Source organism: Trichomonascus vanleenenianus (assembly GCF_965637985.1).
Source record: "Trichomonascus vanleenenianus strain CLIB 3782 genome assembly, contig: TRVA0_048S, whole genome shotgun sequence".
Classification (NCBI taxonomy): Eukaryota; Fungi; Ascomycota; class Dipodascomycetes; order Dipodascales; family Trichomonascaceae; genus Blastobotrys; species Blastobotrys vanleenenianus.
Window position 1 is genome coordinate 64,161 of NW_027481839.1, and position 20,645 is coordinate 84,805.

The 20,645-nt window shown below is 47.7% G+C and overlaps 8 protein-coding genes across 8 annotated transcripts; 6 read left to right on the forward strand and 2 right to left on the reverse strand.

Annotated features, from left to right (window-relative positions):
- Positions 1-505: 505 nt before the first annotated feature.
- Positions 506-2,359, forward strand: TRVA0_048S00760 (uncharacterized protein; the record flags this gene model as incomplete). Its single annotated transcript, XM_076687017.1, has 1 exon — positions 506-2,359. One exon carries the CDS (start codon positions 506-508, stop codon positions 2,357-2,359), a length of 1,854 nt encoding a protein of 617 aa, XP_076538759.1.
- Positions 2,360-2,849: 490 nt separating this feature from the next.
- On the reverse strand, positions 2,850-4,678 carry CDC11 (cell division control protein 11; the record flags this gene model as incomplete). The annotated part of the gene is made up of 3 exons (XM_076687018.1): positions 4,518-4,678; positions 4,410-4,453; positions 2,850-4,187 (listed from the first exon to the last, which is right to left on the reverse strand). Exons 2-3 carry the CDS (start codon positions 4,425-4,427, stop codon positions 2,850-2,852), a joined length of 1,356 nt encoding a protein of 451 aa, XP_076538760.1. The 5' UTR covers positions 4,428-4,453; positions 4,518-4,678.
- Positions 4,679-5,754: 1,076 nt separating this feature from the next.
- TRVA0_048S00804 (uncharacterized protein) lies at positions 5,755-6,381 on the forward strand (the record flags this gene model as incomplete). Its single annotated transcript, XM_076687019.1, has 1 exon — positions 5,755-6,381. One exon carries the CDS (start codon positions 5,755-5,757, stop codon positions 6,379-6,381), a length of 627 nt encoding a protein of 208 aa, XP_076538761.1.
- A 2,369-nt stretch (positions 6,382-8,750) lies between these two features.
- PYP1 (polyol phosphate phosphatase Pyp1p) lies at positions 8,751-9,749 on the forward strand (the record flags this gene model as incomplete). Its single annotated transcript, XM_076687020.1, has 1 exon — positions 8,751-9,749. The coding sequence occupies one exon, from the start codon at positions 8,751-8,753 to the stop codon at positions 9,747-9,749; it is 999 nt and encodes a 332-aa protein (XP_076538762.1).
- A 1,027-nt stretch (positions 9,750-10,776) lies between these two features.
- NNR1 (NADHX epimerase) lies at positions 10,777-11,571 on the forward strand (the record flags this gene model as incomplete). The annotated part of the gene is made up of 3 exons (XM_076687021.1): positions 10,777-10,788; positions 10,842-10,916; positions 10,966-11,571. The coding sequence occupies 3 exons, from the start codon at positions 10,777-10,779 to the stop codon at positions 11,569-11,571; spliced, it is 693 nt and encodes a 230-aa protein (XP_076538763.1).
- A 194-nt stretch (positions 11,572-11,765) lies between these two features.
- TRVA0_048S00870 (uncharacterized protein) lies at positions 11,766-12,989 on the reverse strand (the record flags this gene model as incomplete). The annotated part of the gene is made up of 1 exon (XM_076687022.1): positions 11,766-12,989. One exon carries the CDS (start codon positions 12,987-12,989, stop codon positions 11,766-11,768), a length of 1,224 nt encoding a protein of 407 aa, XP_076538764.1.
- A 2,705-nt stretch (positions 12,990-15,694) lies between these two features.
- Positions 15,695-18,586, forward strand: PSY2 (Psy2p; the record flags this gene model as incomplete). Its single annotated transcript, XM_076687023.1, has 2 exons — positions 15,695-16,382; positions 16,593-18,586. The coding sequence occupies 2 exons, from the start codon at positions 15,695-15,697 to the stop codon at positions 18,584-18,586; spliced, it is 2,682 nt and encodes an 893-aa protein (XP_076538765.1).
- Positions 18,587-19,508: 922 nt separating this feature from the next.
- On the forward strand, positions 19,509-20,531 carry ARI1 (NADPH-dependent aldehyde reductase Ari1p; the record flags this gene model as incomplete). Its single annotated transcript, XM_076687024.1, has 1 exon — positions 19,509-20,531. One exon carries the CDS (start codon positions 19,509-19,511, stop codon positions 20,529-20,531), a length of 1,023 nt encoding a protein of 340 aa, XP_076538766.1.
- Positions 20,532-20,645: the final 114 nt, after the last annotated feature.

A 20,645-nucleotide genomic window follows, 5' to 3' on the forward strand; every position in this document is an offset into this window, starting at 1 on the left:
CAGCCCGAAAATCTCATATCACCGACAAAGCAATACGTTTTTCTTCTGAATTTCAATATGTGTTGCCAGTTTAACGGGGTGTACCAGGTCAAGTAAAACGCCAAGGCCGCCCATCAATTTTGCTCGCTACAAGACCTCCGCGAAGCGGAGCTACAGGGGTTTGGGGGGCTGGCCCCCAACTCAACTGAAAGCACAGCAAGTTAGTTCGCAAAAAGCTCTCCGCGAAGCGGAGCTACGGGGGTTTGGGGGCTGGCCCCCAAGGTCAATTAAAGCTGCGGGGAGATTTGGTGAACTGCCATGTTGGGGTGAATGTCTTACTAGTGCAGTGCGCCGCACGAGCCGCATGGGCGTATCCGGAGAGACAGACACATCGCCGACGTCATTCGAAACAGCCGCCCCACAGTGCAGCCATCAACCAACAAAGGTCTGAATGGACGAGAACCTTCCTGGGACGTCCGTAGAAAGCTCTCGGAAGGTGCGATTACGCAAGTAGAGTGCGTTCAAGATGAGCGCTGCAGAAAAACCGGGCAGTTCCGGTCATTTGAGCAAAGTCAACCGGCTTCGCCAGCTGCTGCATCCGCTCAAGGCCCTCAATACCTCCGCGGATAGCGACGGGGAGCAACCCGGGAGCGAGCCAGTGGAGCCTCGGAGTAGTCATCAAAGCTTAAGGCTCAAGGCGGAGAATGGCAACTCTAAAATGGGCCGGGCGAGCTTTTCGCTGCACCGGAGGAAGTCCAGGGAAGGTAAAAAGGACTACTCAGTTGTCGCGAACCGCGTGTATCCTACCATGAGTGCCAGTGCGCCTAGCTCGCGGTCCGTTTCGCAAGCCGCTTCACAGGAGGAAGATGATTCATCTGAAAGGCACCATTACAGTTTCTTCCGGTTTGCCAGGAGCCGGGTGCAGACGGGAGTGTCTGGAGACGCTTCCTCGGGGCGGTCGACTCCTCCAGAGTCGCCTATGAAGGCGCTGAACCCCGGGGATTTCCTTCCGAAGGAGCTCCAGGTAGAAAATTGGAGCCTGGGTGCCAAATACGCACCTGGACACCGTCACATTATCAGTAAATCCAAGGGAGTAGTAGGCAAGGGGGCTACTGCAGTGGTTAAAACAGTTCAGACTATTTCTACCAAGGAGGTATGTGCGGTTAAAGTGTACCATCGCCATAGTACGACCAAGGGCGAATCCCAGGAGGAGTACTATAAGAGGCTGGGTCTGGAATATGTCATTGCTAAGCGAATGAACCACCGGAACATCGTTTCGACGGTTGATTTGTGCGTAGATTCGACTGGCGCGTGGTGCTCGGTGATGGAGTATTGCGACTGTGGAGACGTATACTCGCTTTTGGAGGCTTATCGAAACTCTCCAGCACATAAAATGGGCCGTGAAGAGCGCGATTGCCTGTTTAAACAGTTGCTCATGGGTGTGGCATTCATGCACGACCACGGAATCGCCCACCGCGACATCAAGCCCGAGAACTTGCTCATGAACTCGAAAGGGTTCCTCAAGATTAGTGACTTTGGAGTCTCTGAGATAGTTCAGGAGCCCGGTAGTGCCGAAATTAGACTGGTGAACGGGATTAATGGCTCGGTGCCATACCTGGCTCCTGAGGTGTTCACCAGCAGTAAAGAAGACAAGTACGATGCGAGAAAGGTAGATACGTGGGCATGTGCCATTGTGTGGCTGAACATGGCCCTCAATGGGCATTTATTCGCGGCTGCTAAGGAGTCAGACCCGGGATACAGCCAGTTCGTAGAGCGGTTCAACCTGTATCGCCAGGGAACGGAGAGCCTGAACCGATATCTAGAGTCAGAGGCTCAGATCGAGAGCCCAAGCCAGTCCGAGGGGACCAACTCACCCGCTTACAGCTCTATGATTCTGGGTGGAGACAACAAGCCCGTGTCTAGAGTGCCTAGCAGAGCCCCCAGTGGCAAGGCTACCCCCTCTACGTTATCTCCAAGACTGACTCCTCAAGAGGGGAGCGAAGATGTTCCAGATGATACCTATGAGAACGGTGCCGTTACTCGGGACAACGTCATGGGGTACGTTGAGTATATTAATCGACCATTTGAGGCGCTCAGCATGTTCTTCACGGACTCGGCCAAGGCGCTCGTTATCAGCATGCTGAACCCCGACCCGGATGAGCGTCCGCTGGTGCATCAAATTGTGCGGACTCCATTTGTTAAAAGAATAGGCATGTGCATTGGGCCGGATCCGTGCGAGCTGACCATTAGCCAGCCGTCTTCGAACATTGACGTTACAAACGTGTCGTCTATTAGGCGGATCAAATCCACGTTTATACAAAAGAACCACTCTCACAAGCCTCCACAGCGCGAGAAGAAGTTTTTAGTAGATAGGCGGTAGTTACGCTCTAATATTACCCGGCCAGTCCCATACTAGCATTGTGTATTCGAGGGCCAGCCCTCGAGCTCCCGTAGCTGGGGGCCAGCCCCCAGACCCCCGTTACAACCTCTTCATTACAATGTTACAAAAACTCCCAACCGGTAACAAAACTGTCGTTACAACGCGTTACAGATACGGACTATCCAAGTGTCACGAAGGCTATATCAGACATTACCTAGCTCAAAGCTACATGATCAAAGAGGGGGAAATGTTCAAAATTGACTCTAGAAATCACAAATAGTTTCCTTGTTAGGCACTGGGGGTCTGGGGGCTAGCCCCCAGCTACGGGAGCTCGAGGGCTGGCCCTCGAATACGAGAACGAATATATAATGGCACAACCTCCAAAAGGAAATTCATTTTGGATCGTAGATAGGCACAAGAGTATTTCAATGCTACATGATCCAACAGGGGGAAGGTTCAAAATTTTTGTTACTCTAGGTGATAGATAGTTTTAGTTATCAGGTTCCTGCTTGATAGGAGGGGCCACTCGGGCATTGTTGATGCTTGTTGAGCTGTGATTGTTGCTGATCACGTCTTCTAGAGACGCATTTTCCATCTGGTTCGTCATCTGCGCCAGTGGCGACTGGGCCCGTGGAGAGGCAAACTGCTGGTTGCTCGCAATACTCACGTCCGATGGTCGTCGCTCAGAGTTCAAGTACGGAGACTGAGGCGCAGACCCCATTTCCGACCCACTGGCCCGGTCCCGGGCAATACGCGCCTCAATTTCACGAAGCTCTGCTTCTCGTGCCGACAGCTCGAGCCGCTTCTCGTTGATCTCCTTCTGGACTCTTCGCTCAATCTCCCGCAGCTTCTCCTCCTCACGCTGTAGCTGCTCCTCCTTGAGCAGGTACGACTGGTTGGCCAGATCCTCTGGGTTGAGCAGCCGCGAATCCCGCACAGCGCCCGCACCGCCGGACTCCATGACCGAGGAAGAAAGCCTCTCGGTTCGGTACGTCTCATACAAAAAGTCGTGGGTCATGTCCTTAAGGTCGGCAAGGTGGGATCCCAGTAGTGCCGAGCGCAGTGACGTGAAGTCTGAATGCTCAGGATTGTCCACGAGAACATAGCCCCACGGATAAGTTCGCGCTCTCACGGGCTCGCCGTCAAGATGAATTATCTCATTGCCACTGACAATAGCAAATGGGAGCATGCCCTTGAGCTCAGAGTTCTCCTGGATAGTCTCTGCATCGTCCTCCTCTGCATCGTATGGGAAGTCGTAGATGGGGATCTGGTAGTGCGCGATGTCCTCCATGATGATTTTCTTGGCCGTCGACAGCTCAGAAGGGGTCAATTGATCGGACCGCCCGATTACGGGTATGATGTTGACCCGGCGACCCAACTGGCGCATCAGCGCAATGTCGAGCTCCCGCAGCCCGTGGCCCGTTGGCTCAATGAAGTATATGCACACATGGACTCGGTTGTCCTTGAATCTCGGGTTTCGCCTGATCCGCGACTCTTCAGCCAACACCTCGTCGTACTGCGTCTCAATGTACTTGACAATTGTGCCAAAGCATTCCTCATTGTTAATGTTATCGCCGAATCCAGGCGTGTCTACGACTGTCAGGGCAATCCGCGTGCCATCGTCTTCCTCAATTTCAGTCGTAGAGCTCCGGATCGACACTGGGCGAGGCTCGTGGGCGGTCCGGGCGTCAAAGGCCGATTCATTCGAGTCCAAAACCTCCTCGCCATTGCACAGAGTGTTTACAAATGACGTTCGCCCGGTACCACTGGTACCGCAGACCATCATTGTGAACGGGGTCACCTTTTTGGTGTTCTTCTTTCTACGCATCTACCCTCCTCGTTAGCTCAATTCTTGAATATTCCGAAGATCTCCCCAAAAGGTTTAAAAAAAAATCAAAAAATGCCACCTGTCTCTTCAACATGTTAAATTTAACGCCTAATATCCATCTTGTTTTTTCTGGTATTTAAGCATTTGGAGACTGGATTTTTTTTCTTTCAAAGAAGTTTTAGAACCTTTCTTTAAAGATTAAAGATTTAAAAAGGAACTTACCTGGAATGGTGAATGCATCTTGAAGGTACAGTCTTTAGTATCGTCTGGGTCACCGTTAGCAAGCGAAACATTTCCCGTCAGTCTCTTTCGCTGGTTAATCTTACATACGTGTCGCGTAGTATTTAGGCTTTATGGGTCACCAAATCCTCTCACCCTCAATTGGAATCTTTTATTTGGTCTCCCACTCAGCTACCAGAATTTCTAGCCTACAGGTTTCTCTGTATACTCTATTTCCGAGGTGAACACGTTGGCTTTACCTGGCGTTTTTCAGTGGGCTCCTGGGCAGTGGTGTCGGTGGTCGAGTTTCATATGGGGGAGAGGGGGGTGGTTTGGCCGCGCGCAACACGCAAAACTCAGGGGTCGACCCCTTGATTGAGCCGCCATAGCTGCGGCGCGCTTCCATTACACTCAATATATCCTGCAGCCCCTGGCATATTCAAAGCTGTAGGCAGGGGTTATATTTTTCGAGTTCCCGAAGCTCCGCTTCGCAGAGGGTCGTACCAACAGGTAGCAGCTAAATCCCACTGCGTTGTAAATATCTTAGACACCAAGCCTCTCGAATATCGACTACTTTTTATGCAAATTGTTTTGTATCGAAATCTTGATTGTTATACGCCGGTACATAATTTTGGAGTAGCTGGAGAACCGTTCGAGTACGGTAGTGTGGGGCATTCAATTGCTAAACTTGGTACCTGCAGCTGAATGGATATTGCAATTTTTTAATTCAAACCTTTGGAGAAGCTGGAAAAACCATTTTGTGTTCCTATGAAGATTTTTGTGCTTTTTCACAATAGATATATTATAATTGGCAGAAATTGATAAGAACTTAACTTGTTACAGTGCCACAGTTGTAAAGATTAATTGCTATGGTACGGTACAGTACAGTACCGCAATAGCATAGCAGTAAGCAGAAAATGAACATAATAAAAAACTTTTCAAGGCGCTTGAAAGCTCTATATGTATTGAAAAGGAAATTATAAAATTTTCTAATTTTTTATGTGATAGAGTTGGCAGAATATGAACTTAAAGACGGAACCGCTTATTCGACGGCATTAAATGCTACGTCTCTAATCAGTGCAATTGACAAGATTATTGTTAAGGACCCCACAGTTTAGAGATTGCTCACAATTGAGTTTCACGTTCCAATTAACTAGATACGAGGGATGTGAATTCCTAACGGTTCAAACAAAAGTGGGAATAAGGAAAGGGGCCAAACTCAACTAGCAATCCATGTGAAAGAAAACACCGCAAACTAAAAAGAATAGCACGAGATAAAGTCATACGGGAAAAAATATAAAAAGGAAAGAAACTAAACCCCTTTTTGACCCTGTGAGATCAATTGAAAATGAAATTTGGGCTTTCGGGTTTGGTAACAATTGGGTCCATCTTTGGATTGGCCCATGGATTCGCCAATGGCGGCCGGATGAGATCCGATTTGTACGATTGTCCCCTGGTGGTGCAGATCCAGTGTCCCGAGAACAAGTATGATGGATGGTTTATCAACCCTGACGCCATTATGGGTGTCCCTGAGCGACAGCGGTTTAGCATTTTCCAGGGGTTTATCACGCCCCAACGACCGGGCGTTCCAATCACAGTTGACTCTCGGGGATCACTTGAAACTGACTGCTCTACCGTTGATGAGACGTATTGGCTCCTCCAATGTGATGTCTGCCACGTCGACGATGACGATGATGAGGATGACGAGGAGAACAAGTGGAAGTGCAAGGACTTGTTTGGCACGCTGAGCATTCCCGCGGATAATCCTTCTGCCAAGTTTGGTTGGTCAGCCGCATCAGGCCAGAGAATCTTTGGTCTGTATGGTCGAGAACTTCTTGCTCACGGGTACAATGACTGGTATATTTGCGAGCGTGGTAGCGAGGTGAGCCTCTACATGTCTCCAGGAGGCATTGATCGAACCGTCGAGAGAAAATCCCAGTGCTGGCCAGCTCATTTGATTGCAGATGAATTTTAATTACCCTCTTTCATTAGTTTTCTTTTTCGGTAGTTTTTTGTTTTTATTCAAATCGATATTCCTCTTTGGCGAGTTGCTGTATTATCAGTTAGTTCTATATATGGAATGACCCTTCCTGACCCTGGTGGGCGAAGAAGAAACTCTTCATTGAACCCTTAAGAAGCACACTTCAAAGTACTGAACCCACCTGAAAGTATCGGATCCCCTTGAAATGAACCCTTCTGAAAATGAACGCAGGGAAGCGTGGGCGTAGTGCCAAGCCGCATGAGCCGCAATGTTATCTATGCCCACCCTAAATTACTAGTAATGTAGCTCATATGACGATGACGACGGTGACGCCCCCCCCCCCCTTCATGAATGTACTCCCTCCACCTCATGCACTCCTCATTAAGAGACGGAATATCATTCTGTAGATTGCTACGAAGATCATATCCGTTTGGATGGTAATCCTTCACAATATGTAACCAAGTGCCGTGTAGCTACCGTAAATAACCAATACAATTCCGAGTACTAAATCCATACATGCGTACGCTGCACATACCCTCTGCAAATAATTCCTACTCGTGGATGTTGCAGATGGGTGGAGGTGTCTTAGATGGAAGATCTCGTGGGCTGTCGTCGCAGGTCGCACTGGACATATCGTGAATCCGCGACACACCACTAATACTCTATTTACTATGGAACCTACATCATACAGTAGTAGTAACATACTAAGGAGATCATACCAATCTCCACGCACGCCTTCCGGTGGGCCCCAATAGGAAGCCCTCTTTGTTGGGAATGGGCAGGCAAAAATATTTTTTGGGGGAGGAAGCAGCGGAGTACCTTTGGTTCTGTTGATACTTGGTTCATTTTCTATAGACGGGTATTTCGGCATTTTAATTTGTATCATTTCAACATGGCATTCCTAGACGTAAACCAGTTTTTTTTCTAAGAGGTTCGATCAATTGATTTTGATGTGTCTGACGACACATCGTAGCCATCTGTACATAGGGTGGTTTCATGCAGCCTAAACAGGGACGGGAGGGGCGGTTGGGCGAACGGCACTTCTATGCGCTTTCCGGGTGCGGGAGGGCCCGATCCGCTTGCGCAGGCGCAGTGAGTACGACATAAAGGGTTCGGGCCGCAGTACTGCGCGGGCGCAAGCGAGGCTCGGCGTGTAATTGCGTATAGCCCAGTCTGCGGGCGGAAATGTACGCCTGCAAACTCAGGGGTAAACGCACCTCAAACCCAGCGCAACGGGTGTGCTAAGACAACAACCGGATAGCGCTGGGCGGTCCCATTGGCCGTTCTCGAATGACAAATGTTCAGCCGCTACAAAGCCAGGATGTAAACCCTCAGCTATTCTGCCAAGGATTATTGGCGGCCTAGACTGCGAAGACGAAGTGGATGTGAGTTTCTTCGAAATAGGATGCTGCATGAGTTCGGATGTTTCCAAGCATGACGGTGGATGGCTGAGGTGCATTGCAGTCATTACATCCAATCATCCCGACCAGAAACGAGCATAGCCAAAGCAGCAACGAGTTACAAGGATCCGTCTATTGACCATGTATACGAACAACAGCGGCAAGTACTAGTGTATAATGGTTCAATAAGACTTCTCGTCAGAGAGTTCCTGGCAGATCGATAGTCGGGATCTCAATCGGGACACAAATCGCAATGACTTAGAGATAGCCCAACTTCGCGTGTAATGTTAATCGAAAAGAAAACAATGTAGCGATCATGCTCGTCTATCTAGATAATTTGCCTTTGCTTTTTTGCCCCCCTACTTTAACAGAGATTCATTTTTTACAATTTGTATGGAGAAAGCTACATGCCGTCATCATTTGCTATCGTGAATCCACTGTCATATCTTATACATTGCTTCTAAAGATAAAATACGTACGCATGTACCTGGCGGCTTTATGGACAGATTGTACGTAGAGTACAGCAGCGATGACATAATGTACCTATCGGGACGCAAAAGCAATGCCTGAAAAGCAAATGTGTCACCGTGTATGCACATCGTGCATACACAGCGGCGATCGGCAGCTGCGTGTGCTCAAAGTGGCCAAAAAGAAATAACATCGTAATGAACATGGTAAGAAGTTATGACACTGCGACGGACAGCTGTGTTTCCGATGAGCTCAGCTCGTCATCCAAAAATTATAAATAGGGGCAGCGTCCTGCATAATCGATATAGTTTTTCCGATTAAACCATCTAGAATCCATTTAAACAAGAGCATCTTTGGAGTTGATTGAAGACCAATTGTAATCCAAAGAGGAAGAGATAACTTAAGGAGACGAGAGAAGAAGAACAGCCCCAAAGTTTAGCTGTACTTAAAAAAAAATAAGCTTGAACAGATCATAACATACACTCTTTTTTGATCATGACGACGAATATTCATAACAAGTCCGTGCCAAAGCCCTCGCTAGTTGGCGGGTCGGTGCAAAGGCCAATTGCCATCTTTTCGGACTTTGACGGTACCATATTCCATCAGGACACGGGCCATATTTTGTTTGACAACTATGGATGTGGTCCAGAGCTGCGACAGGAGCTTGACGGGTCAATTGGCGCGGCTCGAACCTTTCGAGAGGCTTCCGAGGAGATGTGGGGGTCGCTTAACGTCACTCTTGAGGACGGTCTGGTTGCTCTCAAGAAGCATCTCGAAATTGACCCCGGATTCATGCATTTCCTGGACTACATTAACGACCACGAGATTCCGTTCACAGTCATCTCCGCTGGCCTTGAGCCTTTGCTGAGGGGCGCCCTTGACACCTTCTTGGGCCCCGAGCGAGCAGAGCAGATAGGGATAGTTTCTAACGACGGAGAGATTGCAGAAGACGGAAGCTTGTGGAAGCCGCTGTGGCGACACGAGTGCGAGTTGGGCCACGACAAGGCTCAGTCCATCCAGGAGTTCCGAGACTCCGTAGAGGGAGAGCAGCCGTTGCTTGTATTTATCGGTGATGGTGTCTCTGATCTTCCCGCCGCTTCCAGAGCAGACATCCTATTTGCGCGAAGAGGTCTTAAACTCGAGCAGTACTGCATCGAGCATCAGATTCCATATATCCCATATGATTCGTTCAGCGATATCGAGATTGAGCTGTACGGTCTTGTCAAGGGTAACAAGTATCACGACTTCAGCACTAGCACCGTGCCTTCCGTCGTTACCTCTGAGGAGGGCGATCTTGATGAAGACGAGGAGGAGGACTACACCAGTGAGCTCACCAGCCCTATTACTCCGGCTACTCCAATGGTCGAGACAGGAGCACTTGAGGGTAAAATCGTACCTCTGTCTCAGCGACCGATGCAATACCGGGCCCAGCGCAAGACCAGCAATGGCGAGGAGTACGATGTTATTCAGACTAGCATTGACTTCCAGAAATAAGGCTCTCTTAGTCCTGTTTCAATTTTATTTATTTATTTCATGTAGACGCTATGATAAAATGACTATAACTGTTATTTACTTGGATCAGATTTTGTATATTCTTTGAAATCAAAAGGTATGTTCTGCTTTACCTTGGTATATTGGTTGGTAAAGGCCTACTCTTTGCTCTAAATTGAGATAAACAGCTCCACCGCTTTCCATCGGATAGCTCCTTATGGTGCTTATTGATTACTCAGCTGTAAGTTTTTGTATTATTCCTTAGACTTCTGTATATCGGATTTAGTCCTTGGGGTATGTGTGGACTATTCAGCACATGTATAAGTTCGTTATCTGTATCAGTTTGGCATACTACGTAATTCTACTGTATATTCGTAACTATTTAGGGAGTTCAAGTTCATCATTTCCTTAAACTATGGGCACACGTCGTTCAAGATTTTACTGTTATACCTGATTCACGTACACTGTACGGCTGCCTGTTGCAGTAATCGTCTAACCTTGCACAACTATGACTTCACCACGGCGAAAACGTCATGTCTTCGATTTTGTATGCATGCCGCACACGATAAGATGATAACAGATTCCGCTGCGGATACGCGCTGCGCCGGAGCGCTTCTTCCCCCTGGCGTAATACAGATTTGAGACACTGCCATTCTCCGAGCGGTGATGTCATTGTATCACAACATCCATCTCGTCGCAGACTCACATATACACAAACACGTTTTTTACATACGTAGTCGGGATGCCCACAACCCGAGGGAAAGTATCTTCGGATATCTCCGGATATCCTGTCTTCATCCCGTCTACGATGTCCTGTCCTCCGAGGATTGCTGGCACAGCCGCGTTGAGCACCAGCCTACCGGTGCGGCGCCGAAAGTTGCAGTTAAATAACGATTTTAATTCAGCTAACGTAGCGCTCGCGCAATCACTCCACACGATGGGGTGATAGGCGAACAAAGATTGATCAAATCACTTATAATCGATCAAATATCAAATACCTTCAGCTTTCTAAAGGCGAACTCATTTAAGAATGTCGTTGAAGGTATAATATTAATTGACAATTGGTTGTGTCAGCTCTAACTTTGCAATTGGTAGTACCTAACCGCCCAAGCTGCTGCCGCAGTTGATAAGGAGCTCATGTCTTCTGGCGCGTTTTCGATCGATCAGCTAGTAAGTATCACCGATATCTTCAATTCCCGTGGATTTGCTAATAGAATAGATGGAATTGGCTGGCCTGTCAGTAGCCCAGGCCGTGTATAAAGTTCAACCGCCAGAGCCAAATCGCAACAATGTTCTCATTCTTGCTGGCCCAGGCAATAACGGCGGAGATGGGCTCGTAGCAGCGCGTCATTTGTATCTTCTGGGATACAGACCGTCCATATACTACCCGAAGAAGTCCAAAGGAGAATTATTTGAGCGATTGGAGAAGCAGCTGCGTAACTTTGGCATTCAATTCGTCGATGATGTAGACGAGGCGTTCCGGTCTACTAACCACATAATTGACGCGTTGTTCGGCTTCTCTTTCAAGCCTCCACTCCGCGAACCTTTCCCAGCTGTGATCAGTAAACTTAAGCACACGAAGGTCCCTGTCACAAGCGTTGACATCCCATCATCATGGAATGTTGACGAAGGGCCAATTGATGGAAATACGTTTCATCCTGACAATTTGGTCAGTCTAACTGCTCCTAAGCCGGCCGCTAAGTACTTTAGAGGTCGGCATTTCATTGGTGGACGGTTTGTATCTAAGGAATTTGCTGAAAAGTACGGCTTTTCCGTGCCAGACTACCCAGGGATTGATCAAGTTGTCGAAGTCAAAAACCAGTAGCAATCCAATTTTTTCAGCAGCAAGTTCTGAAGGGACCCTACGAACTATATATTAACTGCCGGTACCTATTTTAGCTGCTCAGTAAGTATGGAATGTCCATTATGCATTAATATGGAAAGCCGGAGAGTTAATTACAACATGGAAAGCCAGAGAGTTAAGTATAGAATTATAAGTTATTATTATTATTAGTCCTATTAGATTACGGCAGTCTCATTGTCGTTGATGTTGTTGAAGGACCCAAGGGTCAATGGCTCGTCATTCAAAGGCGTAGAGGAATTGGTAGACTCAACATCGTCAGAACGCTTGGCTGTGCCTACACCAACAACACCATTCTCCTGGTTCTTACCCAGCCACGGCTTGATAGCCTCACCCAGCTCATCCTTGAAGGAGATATAGTAAATCAGCATACCGACCACAGTCAGCACAAAGCCAACCGGGTACAGCCAGAAAACATAGTAGCCAAACACTCGGAGACCAATGAGCAGGGACCAAAAGTCACTAGTCAGCAATGAAAGGTTGTAGAATGCCGCAGATGACATTCGGAACAAGATCGGAGCAGTGCAGTAGAGCAGAAGCATCGACAGAGTATAACCCGCGAAATACCCGCCCACCTTGCTGCTCCATTGCGCCTCCTGGAGAGACTGACGCTCAAAGATAGCGCACTGGACGCCATTGATAATGACACCCCACATCCCCAGCTGGCCCACTACCTCATACAGAGGACGCTTGGACACAAAAAACTCCTCCAGGGTGTTGGAGACACCATAGAAGAAGGCACCCAACAGTACGAACAAATCACCTTTCACCTTATCGATGGGCGCGTAGTTCTTCCCAGTAAGCAAATCAGACACCACGAGAAGCGCCATGCCGCCAATGCACACGACGATGCCAAGCAGCTGGGTCCAGTGGTAGCGCACCTTGAGGAAGGAAAAGGAGAGAATAACCACGACGACAATTGCGAAATTGTCGAGAAGAGCAGCCGACAGCATATTGGTGTAACCATAGGCCTTCACTACAAAATAGTTGCCCTCAACATCGGCAAACGCAAGCAGGAAATACTTCCACCCATCTTTGAATATAAGCTTGAACCACTTTTTGAAGCCATACTTATAGAGCGTGAAAGGAGTGAAGATGAGGAACAACAAAACATAGTTGAACAGCGTCTGGAAAGCCGGGATATTGTTTCCAGAGTTAACCAGGAAGGTGGTCAAGGTATTGGTGGAGGTGATACACAGCGAGAGGATCTGACCGTGGACGAAGATGATCCAGAAGTGCGGAGACAGTAAGAACCGGAACCGTCTTACCACTCGCCTGGCCAGGGGGTCTCTCTCAACATCTACAGCAACATCTACAGCCTCGACTGTGATTTGCTTGCGGGTTGGCGAATCTTCAGATTCACGGGGTGATTGTTCGTACATTGGGTGCGGCTATTCGGACTTTAGGGCCAGACAAAGTGAATAATAACGAATAGTATGAGAAAAGAGATTTCTTTTCAGGAAGTTTTTTAATCGGTTCAGGGAAAACTTCCAAAGCCACAAAACCGTTAAAAAAGATCTCCTTTAAAAGATGGAAAAGTTATCCAGATCTATTCGCGAATAAAGCTAAGTATGAAAAGTTTTTGATCTTTTTTGGTCTCTCCACTAAAGCCGCGCGGTGCAGCCAAAACCTCAACGGCGATCTTCCCGATTTTCCTTGTGTTACCGCATTTGGAACAGCCGCACGGTTACGCGGCGTAAAGCTAACCCCCCTACTGCGGTCATACAGTCTTTTTTATATACAATGTACATTGTATTACCAAAATTTTTATAAACTCAGTGCCACGATTTAACTATAAAATATAAAGTGATTTCAATTTGTTTCAAAAAGAAGAGAGGAGAGGTTCAGACTGAGTGCCGCATTGACTGCTGTTCTTGTGCTTGCTTCAACTTGGGCTTCTGGGTGACCTCGATGGGGGCTTGTCGTCCTACAATAATGAAAACAAGAACTTTGGTCCCCAACGCGGACCTGGCTCCAGTGATGATGGTAGGACTATCGTGACTACCATCAAGACTTGATTTGCCCAGCTGCCAAGACTTTATTTGTGCTAATGAATCTACCCCACAATAAGCGGCTAATAATAACAGCCAGGGTAACATAACCTCAGCTATAAAAGAGAGATACTGGAATTGCAAGAGCCATCGCTAACCATGAAGCTGACTTCTATTCTATTAGCATTAGCTTCGCTCTTTACAGCTGATACGGGCCTTGCAAAACTTTGCCGCCAGTTTCCACATTCAAATACGTGACCGCTACTATCAATTATGATATTCAACTGCTGACCACAGGAACCGGAGTAATATTTCTACACACTTATTATGCCAGGGCTTCAATGTTTTCCGTCAAAGATTCAACTGTTCTCCTCCGCCCTCAAACATTACCCTGGCAAGAGCTTCCTATTCGCATCGTCGAGAGCCATTTCGCAGTAGACAAAGAGGATCAGGAGTAGTGCCCTCCTTCAGGAGGTAAGCGACACATTTGACCAGCCGACACTTCTCGGCACGAAAGAAGGACTCGAAAGAATGGCCCAATTTATCCAAGAGGGCCATCGCCCAAGAGCGGACTAACCCGCGAACGCACACTGTCAATCCCAAAGTTGAAGGGTGTCCGGTTTTTAATTTCCTACTGGTAGGAGAACTGTTTCCCGGACCCTCGGGGGGTAAGCAATCCTCACGACGCAAATGCGGTACAGGAAAGGGACCCAATTGATATGGAATGATTTTGTTATATTTTGAAAGATTATACGTATATGTATTTCAGTGATGTCTCTGGCCTAAGGCCCCAACAAGACGCCAATAGATTATTATTATCAGGAGTAGTGCGGCAACAATTATAACAACTTTGAGCTGGTGGATGACAAGCCAGACAGGAGCGGTGATTTGAAGACTACTATCATTTTCGTTACTTACTCAAGTGTGTTATCCAGTTCATTCTTTGGGGGCCAGCCCCCAAACCCCCGCGGCGACGCTTCGCGTCGGGTTCTACAATACGAAATATTCATCAGTGTATCTTTTATTCATTTATTATATTGGTCTTTTTCTCGCACTTCTATTCCTAGAGACGCGTAACGTTTGTTTCACCGCCGCACATATGTTCCTGCGTTGTCGGGTATTTGCGTGACACCGCGTCCAACGAGCGATGAGACTAATTGATCCTAATTAAGCGGAGGTTTCAATTGACTGCATTTCGCTAGGGCTGGGTAGTACCACTAATACTTTATCGAAGGGCATATTGAATGAACCATTTGTATAGCTGATTTCTAATCCGGCGTTCCTGTCTACCAGATACAGTAGTAACATCATATGCGGCTATCTAAGCGGCTCAATTGCTATCTATGCATACGCACTTTATCATATTCTACTCATGAAGCCAAATTGCTTTATACAATGTACTCATATGCACTCTGATGCCTAGCAACACCAGTGTACTATATTTTTATCTCATCTGCATTTATACAGCTGAGATCGCATTCAGTGTTTGGGCTGTCTTGATTGGTTTATATCCACCATTTATTGGCCCAAAAGTACTCTTGTACCGTAGGAACCATATTAAAAGCTTTATATATGCCATTGAACTAGCTAGAAACGCCAAATGGTGCAAATTAAGCTACGGCGAATATCATTGGCTAGCTTTAAGTACGTGTACCGGTACTACACTCCAAAAAGGCAAAAACTTATGCCACGTAACACCACTAATAACTCGATGTAAATCAGTAAAAATATTAAAAAAAAAAGAATATGTATAAGCGAATCCACAATAAAAAAAGAACAAATATGAATCTTATTTTATGTACAACCATTTACCGGCTATATCGCTGCCATTACTAGTGCGCGGCTCTTGCGGCTTAAAAAGATCGATTGCGCACGCGCGGGATCTCGCGAAACGGCGACCGGTCCCAACGTGAGTTTTGACAAACCCGCGAAGACGTCCTCCCCCTCCATCATTATAAGCCTACTGTGTCTTCCCGTTGATTGTTGAATGTGCGAAGCGAACGGAACAGCTGGACGAAGCACGACCGAAGAAAAGAACGGAATCGAATTACGCGTAGCCACGCGAAGAGCCATTGGACACGGGATACCGGAGGAACATGAGCCTAGAGCTGCCCACGTTTCCGCGCCGGGTCAAGGTCTACGAGCTGGATCAGGATGAATGGGTCGATAAGGGCACCGGGTACTGTTCAGGAGAGCTGAGCGGTAACAACGAAGCGCATATTGTCGTGCGTAACGAGGAGGATCGCGAGGATGTGCTTTTAAACTCGCACGTGTGCGGTGACATCCAATACCAGAAGCAGCAGGAAACACTCATTGTGTGGGCTGAACCGGGAAAAGCAGACGTAGCGTTGAGTTTCCAAGAGAGCGAAGGGTGTTCTCTGGTATGCGATTTCCTGGTGTTCGTCCAGGCGCACATTGAGCACGGAATCAGCCTGTATGCAGTAGCCACGGGCGATGGGGACTCAGAAGTAACTGAATTCATCGCAGGGCCTTTGACATACCCTCCAGAGCCCAAGTTGGGGAACCTGGCTGAGGTTGTAGAGGCCCTGACGGTTGTAGCTGTATCCCAGTATGGACGCGACTCGATTGTCAAGTATATTCATGAGACGGGGTTCGTGGGAAAGCTAATGCCGGTATTTCAGACTGCCGAGGAGCTAGAGTCGATATCGGATTTGCATGAGCTTTGCAAGATCGTCAAGATTTTGTTTCTGCTGAACGATAATATTATTTTTGAGATTCTCCTCAGTGATGAGAATATTATGGGTGTTGTGGGAATGCTGGAGTGTAAGTTACCCAATCATTGTTCTTCGTTGAATCATTTCCTTCTTCTCTTCGTTGAAGAACTATCTGTTTCTTCTCTTTATTGTTTGAAGGTTTGGAAAAAGGAATTACACTTGCTTTCTCTTGAAGACGGAATTGAAATGAGTGAAAGAAAACGAAAATCATTGAATCAAGCAAAAGAAAATGCTGACGGAAAATACTAACTGATGATAGATGATCCAGAGTTGCCAGGCCTCAAGGCGAACCACCGCGACTATTTGACCGACGAAACACGCTTTAACGAAGTCGTCCCCATCCCAGACGACCGAATACGCGTCAAAATCAAAGAAACATACCGCCTGCAGTTTTTGAAAGACGTCATTCTTGTGCGTCTCCTCGACGACGCGACCTTTACCTTCCTCACCTCGATGATCTTTATGAACCAAATTGAAATCGTAGGCCAGCTGCAAGGCAACCGGCAGTTCTTAGATTCGCTCTTTTCCATGTTCGACGGATCGGACGACGCAAAGAAGCGCGATGGTGTTCGCCTCGTGCATCAAATGGCGTCCATTGCCAAGCAGTTCCAGCCTGGCCAGCGCCAGTCGCTCTACGTGTCGTTGCTGGACAGCGGCCTAGTAAAGCTGCTGGAGTATGCATTCAGCGCCTCCAGCGCGCCTAACATTCGCATTCTCGGCACAGAAGTGCTGGTGGCCATTATAGATCACGACCCAGCGCTTCTCACTGGCCAATTTGAACACACCCACAAACCCCAAGAAGGGGAGAGTAAAAAGCGGTTCAGTAGCCGAATCGCCGGCATCCTGATTGACCTTCTTCTCGAGCCCAAAGATGCAGCCCTCAAGCCTCAAGTCACTGAGAGCCTAAAAGTGCTCATAGACAGCTCTACGATGAACGCTCTCAACGGATCGCTACTAGGCGGGGCCTCTTCGAAGCTATCAGAGCTTATCGCCAATCGCAGTGGCAATGAGGTCGATACCTTTCAGTATATTCGAGACTTCTACGAACAGTCGGCAGACAAGCTGTTTGCGCCATTGGTGGCGCTTGCTCGGGACCCCCAGCAAGAAAACTTTGGAGACCCCACTACTCGAAGCATATATGAGCAAGTCTGCGAGCTGTTGTCGTTTTGCATTCGTAAGCATGAGAGCACAGCGCGCGACTTCATTGTGTCGCGTCGGCTATGGCTCGGAGTCAAGCGCATTATTGAGATGCCGCACAAACAAATGAGGTTAGCGGGTGTCCGAACTCTTAAGTACGGCATTCTCGCTGAGGAGGAGCGCTACGTAGATGAGTTTATCGCTCATGATGTGCTAGATGCGCTGCTGAACGTGATGATATCGGTTGGCAACCGCAATAACCTGACGCACTCGGCGTGTCTCGAGATCTTCAGCGTCATTGACACTGGCCTTGGAGACGTTAACGCCAGTACGACGAGTATAACCAGTGTTGATCGCGGGCGTAGACTCATGCGCATGCTGCTGAGCCGGTTGATGGAGTCGCACCGCGACAAGCTTGAAAAACTCGATTACGCGACCCCCATCAGTGCTTTGCTACAAAAGTATACGCAGAACATGGGCTCGTCGTCGATCTCGGCGAACCTGAGCTCCGTCCACACCGACATTGACACGAGCGCCGAGATTGCCAATGTGAGTAACGACATGTTTGGCGATGATGATCACGACAACTTCTTTAACATTGCCTATGAAACGACTACGACTATTAATGATCAATACACCCCCGCTACAGCAGCCACCGCCAAGAACGACGAGCATAGTGTCTCGGTGGTCTCTCTCAAGCGCACTCCGAGCATTAGTAATAATAATAACCACGACGTATCCAACGGCAGCGGTCTCAAGCGGACGCAGTCTGTGGACCGTCCTGATGATGCGGAGGACTACCGCGGACCGCGGCGGCGCAGAACGAGCGAGAACTTTGCAGACGAGTACGCTGCGGTGGGTGGCTCGTCGATCCCTGCGGCCAAGATGCACAGTGAGTCTGAGAAGAAGAAGCAGGCGCCTGTGGAGGAAGAGGGAGATACGGACGACGATGTTAGTGACGACAATAATGATTCTGGCGACAACTCGCCTGCGATACCACCACAACCAGCCACGTCGGACAGCAAGGTCAAGAAGAAGCAGAGTTTCAAGCAGACGATTAGTTCTGCCGGGAAGAAGCTCTCGCTGAAGTTTGGCCGCAGTTCCTCATCTATTTAATATGTAATGTACCATTCAACCTAGCTATTTGCATTACCATCTAATCTAGCTATTTACATTCGCAACAATTAATATCTGTGCTGTATTTCTCAACTCACCTTGTCTAATGTATCCCAGGGCCAGACCCCCCTTGCCTCCGCCGTTGGAGCGGGCCTGCGGCCCCCTAACTTGGGTGATGGTTACAACGTCACAAAGTTTTTGTTACACTGTTACAAATGCCCAACCGACGTTACAAAATCTTAGTAACGGCGTTACAACAAGCTTAGTTACAGCGGCACCTTTGCGAAGCGGAGCTATGGGGAACCATATCAGACAGTAATAAAGGGCTTTACATAGTAGGGAACGTCTATTTCCTAAATATAACGCAATGTTGCATTATATCTTAGCAAAATGCCGTTGCCAAGTACTTGGCAACGGCGTTATTCGTCAATTCATTGCGTTGAAGACTACTTGTATTAACTCCGCCCATTTTGACGTCCGAGGTCGCAGGTGTAAAGCTTGTTTGTCCCGAAATGGGTACACATTACCAAATCCCAAACCATCGGTATCAATCGGCAGTGTCTTACCCGTTGTTAACAAGCCATCGCCATCAACCGGCGGTGTCTCACCGTTGGTAATACCAGCTCGTATAGTGATGACAAGTGAGAGTTGGCTGCTATACTGGGGATACGCAAAACCGTTGATTCAATTTTTAATCCATACTGTGTTAGAGATTAGAAATATAAGGTACTCAGGGTCCAATCGAGGATTTGTAATTAGGTGTCCAATGGAGGGTTTGTCATTAGGTTCTCAGGGCTCAATGGATGATTTGTAATTACAAGGTCAAGAAGTAGGGAACGTAAAAAGTATATAAAGACAATAAAAGAGCTCTCATAAATGCCTCATCACTATCGTAGTAAACCAATTGAGTATATACATAACAATGTCCAAGGTTCTTTTGACTGGTGCTTCCGGGTTTCTTGCCCTTCACATCCTGGATATCCTGCTTGACCGCGGTTACCAGGTTGTCGCGACCATTCGAAGCGAGAAGAAGCTGCCCCTCTTGGAACGAATTGCGGCCAACAAGAAGGGCACTTTGATTGTTGAATATGTTGCCGATAATAACGAGCCTCATGGCTACGACAAGGTGTTCCAAAAGCACCCTGATATCACCACTGTAATTCACACGGCGTCTCCCGTCTCCTTTGCGACTAAAGATGCCGTGAAAGAGGCAATTGAGCCAGCCGTTAATGGAACGGTCAACGTTATGAAGGCAGCAAAGGAGCACGGTCCTCAGGTGCGCCATATTGTGTTGACGTCGTCAGTTGTATCTGTCATTGATTTGCTGAGCCCGGAACCCGGATATGCTTACACTGAGAAGGACTGGGCCAAGGTGACTGTGGAAGACGCCATCGCACAGCCTACTCCTAAGGCGTACTTTGCTTCCAAAAAGTACGCCGAGCTTGCTGCCTGGGACTTTTTGAAGAATGAGAAGCCCAAGTTCACCATGACCGCCGTTTTGCCGTCTTATATCTGGGGGCGAATGCTAGGGGATGTCGAGTCTGTCGATGCGATTAACGAGTCAAATACTTTTGTGTACAACGTTCTCAAGGGCAACCTCCCACAATCGTCGTTTGGTCACTTTGTTCACGTCCGTGATGTCGCTGAGATTCATGTCAATGCGATTGACAACCCAAAAGCAGTCAATAAGCGGTGGTTCGCAGTCGCTGGCGATGTTTTTGGTTACGATATCGTCAAGCTGGTCTCTGATTCGGGTAATGACAAGTTCAAGGCTGGACTGTCTACATCGCTGGACGAACCTTTGGATAGTGAGACAAAGCTGAAGAATTATATCAAGCATGATGCTTCCCTTTCGAACAGTGAGCATAAGCAGAATTACAGATCTCTCAAGGAGGCCATTTTCGATACAGTTCAATCGTTTGTTGACCATGGACTGTGGAATTAATTGAATACAACATTTAGGTAACAGGATAATATATGCTGTGCGATCTTTTTATATCTTACATCTAGCTTTAACCAATATGATACAGGTTATATACCAGAAATTAGCCAACCAGCT